This window comes from Aulonocara sp. 'chitande type north' Nkhata Bay, linkage group LG8, assembly GCF_057382095.1.
Source record: "Aulonocara sp. 'chitande type north' Nkhata Bay isolate Kocher_YH1m ecotype deep benthic linkage group LG8, A_spYH_male_GT1.1, whole genome shotgun sequence".
Taxonomy (NCBI): Eukaryota; Metazoa; Chordata; class Actinopteri; order Cichliformes; family Cichlidae; genus Aulonocara; species Aulonocara sp. 'chitande type north' Nkhata Bay.
Genome location: NC_141351.1, coordinates 23,836,928 through 23,860,175, shown reverse-complemented (window position 1 = coordinate 23,860,175; position 23,248 = coordinate 23,836,928). Strand labels below are relative to the sequence as shown.

The following is a 23,248-nucleotide window of genomic DNA, read 5'->3' as shown; positions in this document are numbered from 1 at the left end:
CTTTGGTAACAAGATCATGTCTTACGATGAAATCTGAAAACAGTGGCATGATTTTCAGGCTCATGTGCACCAGTACACACGATACCACAGGAAAAGCAGCTGCACGAGAGAGAAACTCACTTGAAATTGGAGTCATTCCATCTCAGTTCATCAACATTTTAAAACATTTCCCACCTGACCATCACAGATTTACCTAAAAAATCATTAGTTCTTGATTAGTTGATAATTAAAGCTAATGGGATTTTAACATTTTGGGGGGAATGACAACAGGAGCCTGAATCTTTGTTTTATTCTGGCCATCTTTCCCAACCAAGTCTGTGATGGTCAGGTGGGAGCCATCGGATGAACTGGCACGGATTCATCCCTTTACACCCGAACAGATATTTGAACTCGGAGGTTAATAGCTGCTTAAAAACAATGCAAAAGATTTAGCAACAAAATAGCAGTCAATATGCATTATGTCCGCTGTGTCATGTGTTGCACGCAACCACCTGTATGTTATCATTCATAAGGTTATTCTTGTCTCGCTTACTGAATTGCATTCATCAAAAATGTGTGGGAAGTTATTGTTTTAGGTCTTAAGATTCTTTCCATCTGTCCCAAACAGCAGATCAGTAAGAACTCCACAAATTTAAGGCCATTTCTGTGTTTAATTGTTATTGCTCATGATTCTTGGAAAGTACACTCTTATGAAAGAGATTTTTGATTTTAATGTAATAAAAATTAAATGTAATAAATGTAATTTGTTATTCCACCATTCGAGCTTTCATTCCATGAGCATTATAAGACTCCAGTAGCATGTACTGTACATGCTGTTTATAGTCAACTGGTAAAAGAATGGACAGGCAGATGTGCTTTAATCTGCTCATTGGGCTGTGAGTGAATGAGGTGGTTATCTCTGATATCACTGATCCAACTGTCTAAACATGCTGTAGTTAATAGTTTGGACCTTGAGGCTTGTCAGCAGTGAGTGTTAATGTGAGGGCCAACGATGATACTGCAGTAACAGCCATAAAAACTCACTTTGTCCTTCAGCAACCTGCACAGTACACAACAAAACACTCTGTTCTCTCCCCCTACACACACACACACACACACACACACACACACACACACACACACTGCTGTCGTTCTGTTACACAAACACACCTCAGGCAAAATACCCCGTGTGAAAACAGTGGGAACATCTGTCTATTCCAACAACTGCAACTATCCCAGGAACCCAGAGGCGAAAGAAAAAACTGTCGAACAGCAAAATCTCTCGCTATCACATGACAGCAGCGCTGCCTCACACACGTGTCAAAGTCTGTCAAGGAAACAGTGACATGAATGGGAATGAAGTCTCCGTGCATGGGGAACAGTTTAGTGCCCCCTTGTGACCGCTGACGCATAAAGCACGGCTGGCCTCGTGGAGGTGATCCGTTACAGTCGGCGCGCTGTTTGCATGAGTGAACAGGCTTAGTTTCATTATTTATGCACAAGTTATAAGGAGACACAGAAAGGAAAATAATGTGCAGGGAGAGGATAAGGAACAGGATACACCTGACTTACTAATGTGCTCATTGAGTTTATGACCCGGACCACATGTTTTGAAATGTTTGGTAAGAGGATGAAGCAGAAATATTTCACTCTCCTGCACAGTATATAAATAAAAAGGTTCATTTGTGGAAATTGTTTCTAATTTCAACCTTTACTGCAAACCCTGTCAGAGTATTTCATTTTTAGCTTTTGGCTTTGAGGTCTTGGCCTTTTTTTGTGCCAAAGAAAATCATCAATCACATGAAAGAGGATTGAGGGAATATATCTGCTCTGCCACCTTAACAGAGAGCACAGCACTGACAGTCAGGTTTCAGTTATAAAAGTGAAGTTAATCAATAAAAGAATCCACTTGTTGGCAAAATTCTTCAACTGAAAGGCTTCGCTTAGATAGCTGCTGTTCTTCGAGGGCCATACTGCATAACAAAGAGCAGCTGATGATGAAGTGTTGAGGTGGGAGGTTCATCCCCAGGATGGATCCATTGCAGGTTTGTGATGATTTACATTAAAAGAAATAAGTAAAGGAAGCTCTGGGGAATAAATTTGACTTAGTCATGGTCAGAAATAGAGAGATCATCAGTGAAACTTCAGAAATGTCAAAATTCTGCAGTAAAATAGCTGCTCGATGGTTATTTTGACAATTCAAGAAAATTCAAGCTGCTGATGGGATTTTTCTAATGAATGGCATCAGGGTAAACTCTCAGATTTTGGTGCTTGTTTCCACTTTTAAGGGATAGCAGCTCTGTGCTGTGCATGATGAAAGTGTTTAAACCCTCTAAAGAGAGAGAGAGAGGAAGAAAGTAAACAGCAGCAGCACTGCAGGAGGATCTGATAAAACACAGCAAGGACGCTGACCCCGTGGTATTTGAATCAAATACAGAGCTTCAATCTGATCAGAGGTTATCTGTTGAGTTTTCAGCCACATCCCCTGACTTTATTCTGCAGCTAATGGGAGTGGGAGTGATGCATCGAGACACACAGGCACATAATGTACCGGCGGTGGACTACAAACAAACTGTAAATTACAGGCCCTGTAGTGTAGCGTTCGACGGCCGGAGCCTCTGTGCATTATTGATCTGTCCCGTCGGGTCCTCTTATTGACCTGCCGAGCAGCACAGATGCACTAAAGCAAGACTTTTGACTTTATAAACTCAAAGTTAAGAAACTGTCATACAGCTTGAAGCTACAGATGCCCTTGCATGTATAATTTATGCTTATTTTATTAGAAATCCATCTAAAGCTGCATAATGATAGTGCCATGCTGAGTAAACACCACTCAGAAAGTTCCCATGGTGTTCAAAGTTCCACGGTTCTGGAAATGGTCGGGGTCGGGGTGTGCATCACCATGACTCGTCTGCATTCGCGCCTGTGAATCCGAAATGTTGCCAGTCTGTGGATTCAGCCTAGCAACAGAAATATTTGTAGCTGTACTGTCTGAAAGAAAAGCGTCCGAGGTGGTCACAGATGTAATTCTTCAGCAACATACCGGTGTGTATCCATGGCAGGAAAGAAAAGAAGGTTATAAAACAGAGGCAGTGGGGGTGGGGGGATCAGGAGAGACGGAGGGAATGTCGAGACAGGGGCTTGTCACTTTAAATTATGTGAAGCCTTCTGCAAACACAATATGCAGTAAAGGGGGAGGTGGTGGGAGTTTGTATGTGGGGCAAAGAGACGCTGTATCTTACCAGGCTGAGCACTGCTGGTCATCTGCTGCAATACCTGCTGGGATTTACTGTACAGTAACTGTGTTACAGTGATGGTGCAACAACATCTGTCCCACATTTCAGCGTGACTTATTCGGTCCAGCCGTTTGGTGAAAATGTGAACTCGACATGCAAAGAAATACACACAATCACAACTGGGAGCTGCCCAGTAAAACCAGTGTTCAGCTGGGGGCAGTGGGCAATAACAGCCGACCCTTTTTCCAGTCATAAGATTCTCTTTTGTCCCAGTTTTGTTCAGTTGTCTTTACTTATAAAATTTGATTTGTTTCCTAAATGAAGAAAAAAGATGTGAAACGATCTGATTGTGTGATTGTCGAGATTAGATTTGTTCCTCTGGAAAGAGTTTCAGTTTGATGACAATTGTGTTACAGAAGCAATCAACTCCAAACTAAGCTTTAATTATTTTTTTTAATTCCTCCAAACTTCAGTCTTTACAGATCAGGCCTGCTATAATATCAGATTTATTTTTTAATCGGAGAACAAAAGCGCAGTGACTCAATCACAAAATGTAGACACACTTGGTAGTCGGTGCTCAGAGTACAACAGTAAAGCTTAACAGCTAAAATTAGTTCAGACCAAGCAGCAACCTCCAGGGCTGAAAGTGAAGCTAGTGCTGCCAAATGTGCAGTTCCTCCAACGGCCATTGGAGGCTCCAAAAATGAGTCTCATGCTAACGTGTCCAAACTTACAGCAGAACAAACGTGTTTAGAGCCTGCTGCAAGATACACATTTCACCTCTGTGGAAGGTTCATTCCTTTATGAAAATGATACAGACCCCAAAGTACATTATCCAAACTGTATTTAGAGATCTGGCCCGTTTAGCAGGTGTCCACATGCAGGTAGTTGTAACCCATCGCTGTCTGCTAGGCCTCATCCGCTACTCTGAGTCACTGAACTGCACCTCTCGACTCTCTGCGTGTGTTTATTAATTCATTACTCAGCACTGGCAAGCAGATATGTGTGTCCAAGTCCAAGAGTAAGTCTATAAAGCCAAAGAAATCCAACAGAAGTTACACAAGGAAACAGAGAAAGAACACAAACAGTTGCTGTAACAAAAGACAAAGGGAAGACAACACCATTTATACTCCCACACTGAGGGCTAATCAAAAGAATTAGACACAGCTGGGAGGAAATGAGACACAGGTGCACAATCAATAAAACCACAGGGAGGAAGTAAAACTGGATACAAGACACAGACGGCAACTAACTATCAAAGTAAAACAGGAAGAAGGTAACAGTAACTCGGGAAACTCAGACGCAAAAACAAACTTGATACAGGAAAAGACACAAAAAGAAAACAGTGGGAAGGACTGAGGAAAATATTAAACTCTATTAACTGGAATTAAGAACTCTTAATGGCAAAATCACTGGACATCCCACATCTCATAAATGCAGTTTCTGCACTCTGGTTAGTGCTAAATTATCTCAGATTAGGGATGTGAGAGAGAAATGATTTGGATAACTGATGCAGTACTTATCAGATGTTGGGACACCACCTTCAACTAGCCCTCAACAGATGGCTTCTCCCCCTCCTCTCTGTCTTTGGCAGGAGATGCAAAGCTGTTGGGTGGAAGACAGTTGCAGAAACCTGATATTCCCACACCTCTACTCATTCCAGTGTAAGGTCCTGCTGGGAAAACATGGTTATCTGAATGTTACTACCACACACCTGAACATTGCGGCTAGGGATGGGTATCGAAAACCGGTTCTTGTTGAGAACCGGTTCCCACTGTTTCAATTCCTTGGAATCGTTTGCCACTTTTAAAAACGATTCCCTTATCGATTCCAGTCGCCCCGAATGACGTCATCACGTTGAGTAGCGTCTTTTACCCAGTAGGAAACACGGCGCCTGAGCGGCACAAACGCTCAAAAGTTTGGTTACACTTTATGAGAAAGGATGACAACAGGGCAACGTGCAATACTTGCAAAGTAGAGATTTCATCAAAGGGAGGAAACACTATGAATATGCAAAAGCATTTGCTCAAAAAACACGCGATTGCTTTCAACGAATGTCGTGTTTTTGATCCGCTCCGGACTAGCGAAGCTCAACCCAGCAGCAGCGGTAGCGTTTCCACGTCCTCTCCCGTTAATACTGCAGGTAACTAATCAATTAGCATTGCACATTATGTTAGCGCGATTTACCTTATTACAAAACCTGCTATTACTGTGCGTTGCATTTAGATAACCATGATGAGAGAGACAGAGTCTGGCTGGCTCAGATGCTGGCAGTTCTCGCTGCAGTCTACCGGTAGCGTCTCCTTTCAGGCCAGGATAGACGAATGTCACCCAGCAGTGTCTAAGTTTGTGGTCAAAGGCTTGGACCCATTTGCCACAGCAGATGCCCCCGATTTCACTTTGGTAAGTGAATGTGTTTAATTGTAGGCAGGGACATTACTGGATATTCTTGTGTAATTGCTACAGAATAATTTATGTTAAACTTTGTTATTGCTACAGGAGAATATTTATTTTATTATTTTACATATACATTTTTTTCCTGGGGACCCTGTGACACCCCATTGAAGAGCCGTAGGCTGTGAATCTCTTAAGATCTCACTGTTGGGTTTGTAAGGCCATGTTACTCCTAAATTTCTATCTTGTTCAAAGAGAAGATATAAAACACAGTTCTAAGCTAATCGACTTTAGTGTTCTCCTTTTTAAAAAAAAAAGAATCGATAAGGAATCGAATCGTTAAACAGAATCGAAAATGGAATCGGAATCGTTAAAATCTTATCAATACCCATCCCTAATTGCGGCTGCCAAACATCACCCCATGGTAACAGCCCTCCCTGATGGCAGGAAGTGCCTTCAGGAGCGCCTCCAGAACAGGTCAAGGAGGCCAAAATTCTCCAAATTCACAGCCAGTTGTGGAAAATGTTTCCTTTTGTGTTTCTCTGAAGAAAATGCAATGGTTTTAATGCTATCATCTACATACATGAATGAGCCATTTCATTAGGTACACCTGTTCAACTGCTCGCTAATGCAAGTATGTCATGAGCCAATCACATGGCAGGAATTTGATGCATTTAGTTAGATGCATGAGTTCATTTTATTGAAATGGCCTCCACAGTCCCCAGACCTCAATCGAACAGAGCACCGTTGGCATGCAGAGGAATGAGAGTTTCACATCACAGGTGTACAGCTGATTAATCTGCAACAACTGTGCAATGTTTTCATGTGAACATGGAATTTCTCCAGCACCTTGTTGAATCTGTGCCACAGAGAACAAAGGCAGCTCCAGAGACACCAGGGGGTCTCAAGATGTACCTAAAAAGTGTTGGGTGAGTCTATATTTCAGAGGCATTTCCAAAGTTTCCATTTGGGTGATGCGGTGGGGACTGAGTCAGGGGATCCCACAGGAAATCAGATAATTTGATTAGAAATAAATAAAACAGAGGATAAACCTGACATTGAAAGAGAGGCCCTCTTTGGACATGCACCTGCATATATTAACTGAATTTATTCACCGGTGATATACTAATTGAGCACCGTGTCTTGTTTTATCTGTAATGAGTGCTGGATTACATAATTCTTACATAACTGAATGAACTGACGGCCCCTCTGGGCTCCTTCGACTGGTTTTGAAGCCCTGGCAAAACTTTGCCACCTCCTACCGATGACAGATTTTAATGCTCATCAGATCTCCTTTTAAAAAAGCATCTCTGAACATGCTGACATTTTCCATTTGAGCCTCAGTTTTACTGCATACTGATTTCAGGTGAATTTATTCCAGTCCTCCCTCTAGTATCTCATTTGTTTAGTAAATTCAAGTAGGCAAATGTTCACATAAAACCCAGAGCAGCTCGTGTTACTTAAATCATGGCATTACTCATCCGTGTGTAAAGCAGCTACAGCCCTGCATGGTGTTTTTTCTCCTTAACTCCACCATGCTATTATTGCTCCTGGTGATGGTTAATGGGCTGCCACCTCCTCCCAGCTTGCTACTGGCACCACCTTTGTTATTACGGCTCTTCAGCTGTTATCGGTGCTGCCAGTCCATCTGATGAATTGCCCTTGAATTGTTTTATTTTACTCACATTGCTGAATCTTTAAAGTTGACACTGATGTCACTGTCATATTTCTGCCTTGCTTGCATGGATGCAAACCCGTGTACAAGCCCACTGAGGATAATTCCAAGGAATTACCTCCATTTATCAAAACCAAGCCTAAACTTGGACTCGAATATTCTGGCCTTCCATATCAAGATCATAAATCCCTCTGTCCCCTTAAACTATTAAATTGTCTGTTTCATTCTCTACTGGATGCTAATAATGCAAACTCACAGAACAAGATGTTTGTTCCTCCCACACATGCTTATACAAAGTTGCCATGCTGACCTCCCTGCATGATTCATTCTTCTGTGTTCATTAGAGTTGAGGGGAGACTAAAAAGCCAGAGAATGATTGTGATTGGGCCACTGATGCCATATTTCAGCTGTCGGGAACACATTCCAAAACCTGCTCAAGGCTGCGTCCAAACATTTCTCATTACTAGCCTCTAAGTGTGTAAAAGTGTGTGTCAGCAGCACAGCCTTGGCCACTGCTGGCCAAAGAGTCTGACAGAGGCCATTTGTTAGCTTTATGGTTTCATTGGGCGGAGGTCTAATCATTCATACTCGTCTGTGCTTCACTCAGATTTACTTCAGATTATTTTTGCTCCCTGAATGTTGGATTTAGAAGCCGGAGTTTGTTACAGCAGTACAGGGTGATGACACTGCTGTGTGTAACAGCCCTCGCATTAACAATGAATCAGCAGTCGTAGTCTAGTAACGCAGTATACAGCTACAGGAGGAAGGTGGAGCAGAAGTTGGAGAGGAACAATATGAGGGAGGTCTGGAATGGTGTGAAAACCATCACAGGCCACAACACCAAGAAAAGCACAGTGGGGGGGACTGTGGAGAAGGCAAACGAACTCAACAACTTCTTCAACAGGTTTGACCAGCCCACACCCCCCCCACCCTCACCCTCACCTTCACTACAGAGTCCTCTCCCCACTCTCCTGCCTCCCTCGCTTCCCCCCCTTCCTGACACCATGACACCCCCCTCCTCCAATCCCTCTCTCAGCAGCAAGACATCTCCCCTCCTCCCAAACATCTCCCAGTGTCACAGTGGATCAGGTCAGGAGGCAACTGAGGAAGCTTCGCTCCAGAAAGGCAGCAGGCCCAGACAAGGTGTGTCCTAGGATGCTTAAGGCGTGTGCTGCTGAACTTGGGGAGCCGCTACAACGAGTCTTCAACCTCAGTCTGCGACTGGGGAGAGTGCCCGCCCTCTGGAAGACATCCTGCATCGTCCCGGTCCCCAAAAAGAACCGGCCCAATGAGCTGAATGACTTATGAAGACTCTAGAGCGGCTCTTCCTCAACCTCCTCCGACCACAGGTACAACATGCCCAGGACCCACTACAGTTTGCATACAAGGCGGGTGTCGGAGTGGAGGATGCCATCCTGTACCTCCTACACAGAGCCCACTCACACCTGGATGGGGGAAAAGGCACGGTCAGGATCCTGTTTCTTGACTTTTCCAGTGCCTTTAATACCATCCGGCCCTGTATGCTTCAGGAAAAACTGAACAGGATGGAGGTGGACCCCTGCCTGGTGGCTTGGATCTCCGACTACCTCACCGACAGACCACAGTACGTCAGGCTGAAGGACATCACGTCTGACACTGTGGTCAGCAGCACAGGAGCACCACAGGGAACTGTGCTGTCCCCTCTTCTCTTCACCCTGTACACCTCTGACTTCTGCTACAACTCTGAATTATGCCATATTCAGAAGTTTGCAGATGACACGGCCATCATGGGGTGTATCTGGGATGATCAGGAAGAGGAGTACAGAAGTCTGGTGAGGAACTTTGTCGCATGGAGTCACACAAACCACCTGCAACTCAACACCTCAAAGACTAAGGAACTGGTTGTGGACTTCGGGAGGTCCAGAGAAGGTCCACTGCCGGTTCAGATAGAGGGGGAGGAGGTGGAGGTGGTCAACAAGTACAAGTACCTCAGGCTGTGGGTGGACAATAAACTGGACTGGTCATGCAACACAGAGCACCTGTATAAAAAAGCCCAAAGCCGACTGTACTTCCTCAGGAGGCTGAGGTCTTTTAACATCTGCAGGAAGCTCCTGAGGATGTTTTACCAGTCGGTGGTTGCTGGAGTACTTTTCTATGCTGTGGTGTGCTGGGGGAGCAGCACAGCAAAGAGGGACTCATCCAGGCTGGAGAAACTGATCAGGAGGGCTAGCTCTGTGGTCGGCATGAAGCTGGACACTCTGGTGACAGTGGCAGAGAAAAGGACATTAAAGAAACTGCTGGACATTATGAACAATGCTGGGCATCCTCTGCACACGGCCATAAACAACCAGAAGAGTCTGTTCAGTGACAGGTTGCTTCTCCCCAAGACAAGAACTAACAGACTTAAAAACTCCTTTGTCCCACACGCCATCAGACTGTTTAATTCCTCTCTGGAGGGGAGAGGGAGGGGAAACAGGAGGACAAAGGAGGGGGGAACAACTAAGCTGTAGTGCCTCTTCACCTCACTGTGCAATACCTTTTGTGCAATACTTTTTGTAAATAGTCAACAGTGCAATAGACTCAATACTTGAAATGTGCAATTCACTTGTATTTTTATTTTTTATTCCTATTTATTCTATTTATCCCCTTTGTATATTTTATTTATATTTGTCTCTGTATTTATATATGTGTGTGTGTGTGTGTGTGTGTGTGTGTGTGTGTGTGTGTGTGTGTGTGTGTGTGTGTGTGTGTGTGTGTGTGTGTATATAACAATTCTGTAACTGTAACTTCGGTCGTTGCTGTGCTTTTTTTGGAAGTCGAATTTCCCAGAGGAACCCACCCGAGGGATTAATAAAGTTCTATCTTATCTTATCTTATACGGCGAATCTGCTGCAAGACTGCAAAGAAAAATTCACCTCCAACCATGCATCCATCTATCAATCCATCCATCCATCCATGTATCCATCCATGTATCCAACCATGCATCCATCCATCCATCCATTCATGTATCCATCCATGCATCCATGTATCCAACCATGCATCCATGTATCCAACCATGCATCCATCATCCATGCATCCTTCCATGCATCCATCTATCAATCCAGCCATCCATCCATGTATCCATCCATGTATCCAACCATGCATCCATCCATCCATCCATTCATGTATCCATCCATGTATCCAACCATGCATCCATGTATCCAACCATGCATCCATCATCCATGCATCCTTCCATGCATCCATCTATCAATCCAGCCATCCATCCATGTATCCAACCATGCATCCATGGATCAATCCATCCATCCATCCATGTATCCAACCATGCATCCATGTATCAATCCATCCATCCATCCATGTATCCAACCATGCATCCATGTATCCAACCATGCATCCATCCATCCATGTATCCAACCATGCATCCATCCATGTATCCAACCATGCATCCATCCATTCTTCCATGCATCCATCTATAGATCCATCCATCCATCCATGCATGCATCCATCCATGCATCCACCCATCCATCCATGCATCCACCCATCCATCCATCCATCCATCCATCCATCCATCCATCCATCCATCCATCCATCAATCTCTGCTGCTATTGTGGAGGAAGTAGTCTAAGCAGAGATGCCCAGATCTCTCTCTCCTCTGGCTCTTCTAGGTGGGGCACTGAGGCATAACCATACCAGAGGCATCATCCCTCCAGCACGTCTCCAGGGTCTCGTCTCAGCTCGACATGCCCGAACATTACCTAAGAGGCATCCTAGCAAGATGCCCAAAGTAATTCAACCTCCACGTTTCAGTGCAGAGGTGTAGCAGCTTATCACCACCACTGACTTTCAGCTAAATCAAGAGGATAAGCAGCCAGGTGTTTGTCTGACAAATACTTCTCCTTTTTATTGGTGTGTAAGGTACTTCTTTTTAGAGTCAGAGAATGTTAAGAGTCACCTGCAGCAATGTAGGTTTGCCACTTGTAACAGAGGAGTACTTTATTAAATTAGCATCAAAGAATTTACCCCAAAACCACAGTATAGGTCGGGAACGTTCTTTTTTCCCATTTTAACGCTCCAAAACAAAATAATCTCTAAACCACATTACAGCATGTCAGGCCAAACATGACCCCCCACTGAAATATTCAGTACTCGGTTTGCTTTTTAATATCACTTAAATATTTCCATCATGAACAGTGAATAACAGTTTATTAAGACTTCCTTCGTTCTCTCCCACTTTAATCAATTCTCCCTCATTTCTCTGCCCTCCTCCCAGTGACTCACTCATTTATTCATTCATCATTTTTACATAATCTCAATCAGACTCCAAGTATGAGCTATTGGAAGGATGCCAGTGGCTGGAACCGAGTGCACTCTGTCTTTTTCTCTACTTCCCCATCACAAATTCACTACTCATCAGAGACCATTAATTACAGAGGAAGGCACTGTGGCAGGAATGAGTGCGAGGAAGAAGAAAAAAAGAACGAAACGGTGCTCCTCCATCCACAAATTATAATATCCAGTTCTCCGGGGCACTCGAAAATTAAAATAAAACCCAAACAAGATCAGAACGCAAACTCCAAGCAGGCTATAAATGGAACAAGCTCTGCCTTCGCTGAATACAAAATTTCTCCAAACTGTTGCCAGCAGCGAGGTGCTGCATTCAGGATCACAGGGAAGCAGCATGTGGCTGCGTGGAGCTTAAAAAGACGAGGTGATTGCCTCATACGTCTAACCTTAGAATCACCCGTATCAAGAACAGCCTGTGTCGTCCCTTTAGGTAAGATGTCCGCCTACATTTAACAGTGTTACTATTCTCAGATGTGCAATTACAGCAATTATTATCAGGAAAAGCAGTAGTACTCCTACTGTGGCAGAGCAGAGCATGTACCATGCAGCACAGGGACCCTGAGTTAACAATTTCAAGATCTACCAGTCCCTGGTACTTTCAGCTTCAGCTTCCAGTTCACTCCAGTTCACTCCTCAGAGTGTTTTATAATTTATTTACTAAAAAAAAAAAAAAAAAAAAGTTAGGCCGTGTCTCAAAATAGCAGTTAAAATTTTTCCTACTATTACAGCCACCCATATTACAGCCACACCACCACTGAGTCCAGCTTCATACAGCTGAGCTGCAAAACCCTTTGTCAGTTTGCAGACTAAATAGACCTGAAGGACACCTAACCCTGAACAGGACTGCTCTGTGAAGCCTCAGGCAACATCAGCTTTGACTGATTCTCTGATGAGCACAGATAGAGAAGATAAGAGAGGCGAGACTGCAGGTTGAATATGGAGAAAACGCCAAAACACAAGAAATTGTTGCTTGTATGTCTAGAAAAAGGGATCAGCTAACGTGACTGGCTTTGCATCAGGATGATATTGCAAAAAATACAACAAGTGGACAGTGAGTGCAGTGATCTCGTTGATAACCTGCCTTTATAGTTAAATCTTTCCATTTACTATCATAGCTACATGTAGGTCTTCTGATTAATTGGCTGATAGTTTCAGATCTAATATAGCCTACACTGTCAACTGGCTTTTTATTACAGCTTTATCATTTGTACCACAGTAACTTTAACTTCTAGCTGATGTTGAAAATCTCTGTGAGCAATAGTTTTACATTTCTAGTCACTTTTTCTATGTTTTCTGAGAATAAATAAAATATTCACATTGTAACTTTCAGGTAAGAAGCTAGCATGTCAAACAAAATTATGCACAGTCATTTGAGAGAGGAGTGGGATGAGCAATCTTGGGAGGGAATATCAAGCAGTATTTTTACTTTAAATATTCATTCCCAACACATCCCTACCCTCCCAGCTGCACATGTGGCAGAGTAGAGAGGTGAGGAGAACAGCAGTAACGCCACAGAATGGAAATCAGCTGACAGAATAGGGAGCAGAAATTTCATGGAAACGAAGTGACTACTGTGGAGGTGGGTTGCAAAGTGGCTTGGAGCCTAAAGCAGATTAAATAGCATAATTTAAGGGAGATTTGCGAGCAGGACGTGAAGAACAGTATCAGCTGATCTGCCATAAGCTGAGCTGCTACCCCATCTAGCACCTGGATTTCTAGCAAACTAACATCAGTTTTCTAAATATTTTCCTAGTTTCCCCATCGGGTGTGGTGAACGCTTGTGAATAGGTGAGGTGAAGAAAGTAGCAGAACAGATTCTGACAAATATTTACATAACGCACAAATGTATTTCCTTAATATTTGTTGTGTGTAGTTATTTGCGTACTAGTTTATGCTCTGCTCATCTATGCGTGGGTCAGATGGTTGTTTTGTGTGTGATTTTCCGAATGCATGTATTGCCATAGGCAATCTGCAGAGTGCCCTCTGGTGGATAAACCATGCAATGTTAAATAAATACAAACCAGCGTTTGCAGTGCTTTAGTCTGCAGTTGCTGACAATAGCAGTGTTTTGGGCAGTAACGGGCAGAACAACCGCTTGCTCCAATTAAATGGGTTGCCAACCGCCACTAAAACAGAAGAAGACGAACACGAAATTGCATGCTGGGAGTGAAACAAGGCAGTGCATAATAACAAGACAAATATTTGAAAAGAAAAAGTAGTCAATCTGACCTGGATCTTGGAGGAAATTCCTACCCAGATGAAGGCCCTAGCAAGAGTAGTGGCCAAAAGCGGTATACTGGGGACAAACTGAGCCAATTCTGCTCCTGGTGCACGGGGAAAAAACGATCAATATGCTTTTTGCCACATTTTTGTCCAGTGGTGTGCCGTGTGATTTTTCTAATGTGAAATGGTGCTGTGGCTCGAAAAGGTTGGGAAACACTTAGTTTCCTGCCTGCCACTACAGGCAAGTGTGAGGTTTTGCGTTCACACTAAACATTTTTTCTGGGGTAAAGGTCATGTGGTATCCATGTTCTGCCATGGTTAGTTCTACTATTTGTACAGATCAGTTGCTCACATTGTGGTTTATTTACTTTCCTATAATATTAGAGACAGTGTGACACAATGAGTGCAGTGGGTTGCTGGGTTGATGGGACTGTTTTTTAGTGTTATTATTTAATTTCAAAGCTGGACATTTGAAGAAGTAAAGTTTGGAAGTGAATACAGTGAAAACACAACAGAAGCGCTAAAATGGATTCACCTGCACATCATCTTTATCTCTCATAAAACTACTAAAAATAAAAGTCATTCACACAAAGACGAGTCCTGCTTCATGTTTATGTTGGCTAAGAAGGAAATGTTACCAGTGTCGTCCTGAACAAGTAAACAAGCATCTACTCTTACTCATAATCTCCTTTGCTTTTTTCTCTCCCTAGAAATGACTTTGTCAAGTCAGTTTTAGAAGTCCGACACTTTCATGCATATAATATGAAGTTTTAACCCTTTGGAGAAATTTCTCTTGCATCAGCTCCTCTGGCATTTAAAGCAAGCAGCTTGGGAAAGATAATCAATTATATCTAATAAATATTTATTAATATAACTTGGCCTTTTTAAGACACTTTTAATCCCACACTAAGGCTATTTAATGCTTGATTCAAAGTCATACATTTTAAAGTGGAAGTACAGAGGGAACCCCTCTGAGACAATATAGCTTTAGCTTTTTTAATATATGTTTTAGAGCTTCCCACAGTTTATGTCAATAATTCCTAATGATGATGATGACATTAAATTATGTAAGAGCCAGTAAGATTTTTGCTAAATGAAACTGAAATATTTGCCCCTTTTTAGGGTATTTTTTTTCCCAGCAGTAGCCGTGTAATGTGTTTACACTCAGACACCGTCGACTTACAGAATTGTAGTTTTATCTGTCGAGGCAGAGGTTGACATTTCCCACGGTGGATTTGAATTCAAACACACAGGGGATTTGCAGGACAATGATGCAGCTGTAACACATTATGTAATTGTGTAGCTGTAGAAATCAGCAGCTGCTGCTAAAAAAGCAAACCTGCAGTGTCTGTCCGCTTAGCCAATAAAAGCAGATTGCATTGATTCTTTGAGCTTTGTTGTTGCGTATTACCTTTAAATGATGACAGCACATCGATAGAGATGTTTTAAAAGGTTCAGAGTTGATAAACAGGTTTTTCTCCACAGCCCAGCACTGCCTGTGTGTGGATAGCAGTCTAGCAGTACATCCTTAAGATAAACACTGCTGCACTCTGGTAACTCCGTGTCCTCTCCTCTGCTGAGAAAGCAAGTTCATCTGTTTGGCCTTTTGTCTTCTGTCTCCTCTGTCCACCTCCCACGCCTCCTTTACCACTCCCATTTCTATTCACAACATCTCCTGCTTCAAAACGCCATGAAATACAAATTTCAAACGGGTGCACCAAAAATACTCAACTTGACCACGGTTGAAGAACCTGCATGCATCATACATGAGTAATAATGGTTGCTTCATTACTGGGAACTAGACCTGCAACCAGTTGCAGTCACTTACTCTCAGAGATGGGCGTAATCCGATTACTTTTTTCAAGTAGCGAGTAAAGTAAACCTTTTTCGTATTGTCAAATTTTAGATAAATACAAGTTTCTAAATTTTACTCATTTCAAATGATTTAAATCTTCCTGTCTAATATACAAAGTTATACATGGTCTGGCGCCTCCACCAATGAGTGATTTTATTAAACAAAAGTTTAGCAGTGTTGCCGGGTCTCGACTGACTCGATCCACTGTTAGAGGTGATTGTGAACTGGCACCTTTTCACAGATGCTCTGTCATATCAGGGAGTGAGCTTCTGGAACAGTCTTCCACTGTCAGTGAGGGAAGTACAAGTCTCCTCATCTTTGAGAGTCACTTAAAAGGGGCGGATGAGGGACACACAAACATGTGATCATGTTTAATAATCATTCTTTATATTGGACGTGAAAAAGAGTTAGTGTATTACAAAAAGGGAAACAACTATTAGTGTAATGGGTCAGTGCAACATCGGGACAGTCAGGGCATGTGCAATAAAATTGAAGTGTTTCTGTTGTTGTTATCTATACTGTCCTCTGTGTCCACTCTTCTTGTCATTGTTTGTTCTAGTATAATGTGGTCACTGTTTTTGTCCTTGTCACATGACCTGTAAATAGTGTCTCTGTATGTTTTTACTAACTTGTGTTTAACACCAACCTGCCAGAGGGTCTGCAGATGGAAATGAGCCCAAGGCTGTAATCTGGCATATTTACATTTGTTAAAATGCTCATTAATATGTATTGATCCTCTTTCTAAATGAAATAAATAAATAAATAAAATAAATAAATAAAGTAAGGGATTACTATTGCAAAAAAGTAATTAGATTACTGTTACTTTCCCATAAGCACGCTGTGTTACTGCATTATTAAACTGATTTTGTTTGTGAGAGTGTCTCATGGCAATGATGTAAGTGTGTGCGGCGTGTGCAGATCAACAATGGATAATATGCAGAGTCCGTGGAGAGTACAACCGTGCAGCGTTTAAAGCGTGGAAGTACTGACGTTACTTTGAGTTTGATTCCGTAAAAAGTGACAAAAGCATTAGCGTCCACTGTGCATGGGAAGAAAACTTCTTTTTACAGTGAAAAAAACCCTAAACTTCTGAGCAAATACCAAGCAAGCTGCCACGGGAATGTGAAATTCACAGAGAAACCCCCGGATCCCCCCGCTGACATGACCGCTGAGGCACCAGGCAAACCTCCGTTGCAGCAACATGCAACTTGTATTTGATAATATGGAGATTAACTGTAAATGAAAGATAGAAAAGGTGAAAAGAAAAAGCCGTATGCTCAGAATATAAGTGCACATTTTCTTCCCTGTAATTAAAACCCTGACAGGCTGTGAGTACAGCAAAGTTACAGTATTTCTACTCAAATCAGTGCAAACATCAAGTATTAGCCAATATTCACTTTGTTGGCTGCTATTGATTGTTCACCAGTGATGTCATTATCCAACAGCAGTTTGAGAAATAGTCACAATTAACTAATGTGTACTGATAAGTGATCGTGCAGATGGATATCAGAGCCTAATTTTAGTGTTCCAGCATGATTTTTCATTTTGTTGTGTTACCGTATGTCTGTGTGTGACATCTGTCCCATACTAGCCAGATGTTCAGAGATGGTAATGAAGAGCTGAAAGAGCTCCACATTTCAAACATTGTTATCGCCCCATAATACCTTCTAAAACATAACTAAAATGTGAATGTACATTTCAGCGTTTTAAGGTCAACTACAGCAGACTAACTTGAATAATTGGAGATTATGTATCAGAATTTCAGGAGCAGGACCACGCCTCCAAACACGCTCCTTCCGGCTGTCATCTATATAGGTTCCCCCAGTTCTGCAAGCTGCTCATTCTCGTTCACGTGCCCCACTGTCCCTCCTTGTTTTCAATTCTTTAGCTTCTTCATTTCTATTTAGTGCATGGGGATCTGCCAGGCCCAGGAGCCATCGCCAGTCCCCTTCGAGGCCTTCCCCATTTATGTCAAAACATTCACTTTTACCTACTAAAACGCTGTCAAACCTAAAATGAGGACGTGGGCCCAGCTACTGAAAAGCAACTAAAAGCTTCCACACAATGAATAAAGTGTGCGAGCTGCACGAAATTCACTACAAACAACCATCTAATTTGCCTGCATGGCTAGTGTTTCAGAAAATGCAGTTACAAGCTGTACTTTCAAACTTCTGTAATTAATACACATTCTCACAGAAAAATCCATCCATCCATTTTCTTAACCACTTATCCAATTCAAGGTCCCGAGGGGGGTTGTGAGGTTGGGGAGACTATCACAGCTGACAAGGTACACCCTGAGGGTTGTGATCACAGCGCTGTGATAGACAAATTGGGCCCAATGGGTCTTCAAAAAGATCCTTGTCAGAACATCAGCAACAGCGGTGTCAATTTTGAAGCTCATCCAGCCGATCCTCGGAGATGCTGTATTTATGAGAAACGACCATAAAGTGTCTCCCATAGAATTAGACTGTACTTTTTTAAATTACGAAATAACACTGTCACGTTTCTGCAGCTCTTGAAGGTGTGTTTTCTCTTTAGTTCTTGTTACCTTGGCTGGTCTCTGTTGAGGTTGATTCCTGCTTATATTCGGATTATTAGGTAATCCAACCTTCTCTGTATCCTTGTGTGTCTTCATCTCTTTTTGTGATTCCTCAGTTTGTTGTTTCCTGGTTTATTTTGTGACTTATTGTTCTCTGCGCCTCATTTTTAGGTTAACTTCCCCATTTCAACTCATCATTTCAATGACTTCTGCTGTGTTTTCACCTGTTTTCTATTTATTGTCTGTGTCTTTCATTGCCCTTTGTTGCATCATCCCTTGTGGTTGTGTATTTCCTTGTTCCATGTTTCTCTGGAGATTCCTTATTTTTGGATCGTTTGTTCTTGCTCAGCTATTTTATGTTATTGTATTTTTGGAAGAGTTCAGCATTAAAGCTGCTTTTTGGAGTCTCCTGAGTCCTGCATTCGGGTCCAAATCGTGCCTGTCACATATCTGAACCCTGACAGATAACATATACACCACAGTTGCCTTCCAGTAAGTTCCTCATCCTCTGCAGGAACTTACTGAACCATGATTTGGGCTTGCAGCCTTAGTGAGCCCAAACCGACCTACCTGGTGATAAAAAAAAAAATACAGGGGAAATTGCTGGAGCTGGTTAGCAGTGACTGAATAACTAAGACTGTAAAATCAATCACATCTTTGTCTGATTTACTCTAATAATCACCAAATAAACCAGACGGACAGCCCAAGTAGTCAGAGTGCAGGGAAACACGATGATAGCAGTTGGAAGCATCGGATCGCTTGCTTCTGAACATTGCTGAAAGGCTGTCTCACATCAGAAAAGATTTCTGTGTCACTGTAAAAGCACAGACAAATAATGTGCTTTGTAGCCGTTCACAGAAAGCTGAGAGCCTAGTTACACTGCAAGTCTCTTATGTGTCCTTTTCTACATGGCAGGGTGTCATAAACTTGCTTTTATCGACTTCCAGAACACCGTCGGCCTCTTTGCCTTTCCACCAAAGACACGCCGTGCCCATCAGTCTCCTGGCTGTGTGGTCACAGCCGGCGGGACGCTGGGATTGATATAATTTCCTTCGGGATTAATAAAGTATTTCTGATTCTGCTTCTGATGAAAATAAGGAACGAGGGCTTTGATAAAGGTACATCTATATCACAAACAATCAGGCGCGGTGTTTCAGCGTGACATTTATCCACAGCTGACATCGTTACACGGTCAGTAAACATTGACATTTATCACTGCATCAACATTAGCCTCGCACGTACGTCGGCGCTTTCTTTCCGGGTGTCGTCTCTGAAAATCAGAGCCAGCTGGGTCAGCTGCTTCGCCGAGAACAAACCAATCGGCAGATTTCTGAGCATGACTGGGGGTTAGATCTTAAATTTGATGATCCATCTTCAAAGAGAATGATAATTCAGGACAGTCTGTGGAAGAGGGGCGGGGACAGCTGAGGCTCAGTCATCTCTCTGATCCTCTAACCGTGTATGTTCAGTGAGGCTGCTACTCGTTCCCCAAACTTTACACTCATGTCAGCTCATCCTGGTCAAAGTATCCAATTCTGGAGTCACTCAGTACATCAATACACCAACAGTCAGGATGGGGTCCATCCCTGCTGCCATTAAAGCAGGACGAGCGAGCGCATGATGAGGATGTCAGATGAAAGAGCGAGTGTAGGTATGTGAGTGAGGTTATCAAGCGGCTACCTTCTATCACAGACAGACGATTGAATTCTGCCCCCAAAGACCAGACAGCTAATACACATCCCTCTTTGGTTTCACCACCAAATTACTGCACCTACAGCAACACTCAGCTTTACACCTTTCCCACTTCACAGACCAAACCACGGTCCCACGCCTGACATCAATTCCGACCCCAAGAGGAAGTCCTGGTAATTAGAAAGTGATATTTTTGGCTTGTCTGAGCCCAGGACACATCCTGAAGGTGAGTAATTGGTATCATTGAGCGAACAGTGGGACAGATGAGTCAGGGATCGAGATCTATTAGTGGCCACTAATCAGACTCACACTGGGCTCTGGGAGGCAGCCAGCTGGATGAGTGCTGGCTTGCTGGCTCGGCTTTGTGCTGTGTCACAGAGCAGGGAAAACAGAGGAGAGCAAAAGCACTGAACATAAATACCAACAAACACGAGGCACGCAAATGGTTAAATCCTCCTATAATGGCAGTACTTTTTTTGTGTTCACACTCGTTTTATCTGACTGTCACTCTTTTCAGTGTGAGGAAATCTCATTTAAAAAGGAAACTCTTCAGAATTAATGCATGCAACTCAAAACATCTGCAACTAGGGCAACCCTCGAGTCTTTGAAATTTGACGGGCATGATTCATTTATAAAATAAACACTGGGACAGAACATCAGCATCCCTGTGTATAAATATCAGTGACAGAGCCAGACGACTCCCGCAACAAAGACCAAATAAAAGATGATTCTTTTTAGCGTTTAGGTGGAGAGCAGAGAAAATAACCCGCAGGCTCTTTTCAGACACAAGCAGCTTTAACCAAGGAGTGTGCTAAATTAGGATGACTCACAATTAGAAACTATACTGGCATCAGTTTGTATTGTATAAATGACAACTTCTGCTTAAAAATGCTCAAATTCTTCATCAGAACAAAAGCTTTTTTATGGAAAAAATCTACTAAGACTTTCTTACTTAAAGAGAAAGGCCTCCAGTCTATCCTTTGTAGACTAAAGATAAGAGCAGAAAGACACTGTATGCATATTTTACAACCCTGCGAAACATAAAAGTCAATTAAAATAAAATAAGTCTTGTTAACAAAGTTAGATGTGCATCTGAGGTGCTGAGAGTTCAAACAGTCAAAATCCTTCAGAATAAAATTCAGTTCAGAGGGTTTGAACACTTTGGTTGGGGCTTTTAGGGGTAACGATTTTAGCAGCAGTTTAGCCTTCAAAGGAAATTATTAGATGATTAATGGATCTGACTGCCCACTTCAAGCTGGCTCCTAAAGCGAGTCAATCCACTTCCACTTCCAAGTTAATGGTTTTGATCTTTATGGCTAATTTCACCCTTCATGACAAATGCATAGAGACTAAAGTCTGCCGCTTAACTTCTATCATGACTTCATTTGAGGGGCGTGGCCACTTTCTGTGACGGGTGATTCGATAGCTGAGGTTGCTAAAGTTCAAACTATGAGTGAAAGAAACACTTTAGTTAAATAAAAATCAAAGTTGCTGTTTAAATCTTCCCCCTGAGAAATGCCACCCATACGAAAAACAAACTGAAAGAAGCAAATCCACCGTGGAAACCAAACAAAATTAAACTGAACTGACGTAGAAGCTCATCTGACTCAACAGATCCAACACATTTCACAAGCTATCGACTTTGACTTCGATGAAGACCCATTAGGTGATCACTGTGCATGAGTTTCACTAAACGACTTCACTGATAGAGGAGGATTTTTATGAATTGTTGAAGGACAGACGTCAAATGTCAAAGCGTGAGCTCACTGGTCTTTGGGCTAGATTAAAATCAAAGCTAAATAAAAGTAAAAACTATAACAGCTAAGAGCCAACTGCATCTCATTTGTAATAAAACTAACCTAAAATATGTCTCTCTGTGCCCATAATTATATTAAAAGATCACATATGGGCTTCTGCGTGAACCGAGACTGCTAGCATTAGCTGATAAATTAGCACTCCACCTTTTTGTCCAAACATGGCAACTTATTGTGCCATAAAAAACACAAACAGTCAAAAATGTTACACGTGAGGCATCAAGACAAAATTTTGATTGTTAATAGGTAACAGCGTGATAGCTATGCGCATCTTTTATATACAGTCTGTGGATCTGATTTAGATTAACGCATCAACACCGAGCTGTTTGGGAGTATTGTTGGACGGATGTACCTAATAAAAAGGCTGGTGAGTGTACAATTATCCTGTCCATGTCCCACCGACAGTGGTTCTATTCCCCAACACTGGACCCCAAGCTGGTTTGACCCAGCTCCTGTTGGCTTATTATTGTGCGTAATGTTCTCCTTAGATTTAGACAGAAGGAAGAGTCCTGAGTGTTTTCCTCATGCAGGTGACCGTGTTGGGAAACACTTTAAAATGTCTCAACTAGAACACTGAAACATCCAGTTTGATTTGTCAAAATGTGAAATACGGGACATCTTTTTGCTGTAGCGGTTGAGACACACACCACATATCATGAGAACAGTTTCCCTGCCAAACCTCTCCTTCCCTACACTGTCAAAAAATACAGAGCCCTGTCTATGAGTGATTAGAAGGTTTGTTTTAATTTGTAGTTCATAACCAGATGGTGCTCTTTATAAAAGTACTTTACTGAAAACGATCCTCTCCTGGTATAGCGTCTAAAAATATACTCTGCCTGCAGATGGTGCACAAGCATGGTCTGCACATGAGCAGCTTCCTAACTGGCAACATGTTACATCAATGGCCATAAGTCAACGGGTGTGGAGAAAGTGGAGCGAGCCAGGCAATTAGCAAGACTGATGTGCTCTGAGGAAAAGTGAAGCAGGAGGGAAATCCACTAAGCTGAGGAGGCCATTTCAAAGAAATCAGTCTGTGTGCAGTAATGTCTGCATCTGCCTGCCTGCCAGTCAACATATGCATATTTTTGAATTTCAAAGCTCACAGTCGCTGATAATGAAGTAAATGCCAGTCAGACGTATACAAATATTAGCCAAATCCAGAAATAACCACGTGAAAAAACATCCACCAACTCATCCTGACACTTGTTTTTACCTGATGAGACAGAATGTCTTCCATCTGTATACCAAAACGAAACCCAAAGTAGTTATTTTAAACCTGTGTAGCAGTGTAAAAGGGATGGAAGTAGCGATGTTTTTCTTTAATGGCCAGCAGGGGGCATCATCTCTAGTTTCAAAAAAGCTTCGGACCATATAGAAGCGAGTGGAAATACACCCACCACCGCTCATCACCGATCTGTCGCCTCCCTAAACATATTCCTGAACGTTTTTGGCCTCAGCTGCTAGTTTTAAGTTTTATGAGGTTATTTTTGTTGGTTATGACCATTTTTTGAGTCAGACAGG

General features: G+C 42.5%; 2 protein-coding genes across 3 annotated transcripts in view; one reads left to right on the top strand and one right to left on the bottom strand.

Annotated features, from left to right (window-relative positions):
* srcin1b (SRC kinase signaling inhibitor 1b) overlaps positions 1 to 23,248 on the bottom strand; it is a 141,811-nt gene that overhangs the window by 84,972 nt on the left and 33,591 nt on the right. The window lies entirely within an intron of this gene.
* LOC147323824 (uncharacterized) lies at positions 6,238 to 10,885 on the top strand. Its single transcript, XM_086304902.1, has 2 exons — positions 6,238 to 6,243; positions 10,160 to 10,885. The coding sequence occupies exons 1-2, from the start codon at positions 6,238 to 6,240 to the stop codon at positions 10,883 to 10,885; spliced, it is 732 nt and encodes a 243-aa protein (XP_086161028.1).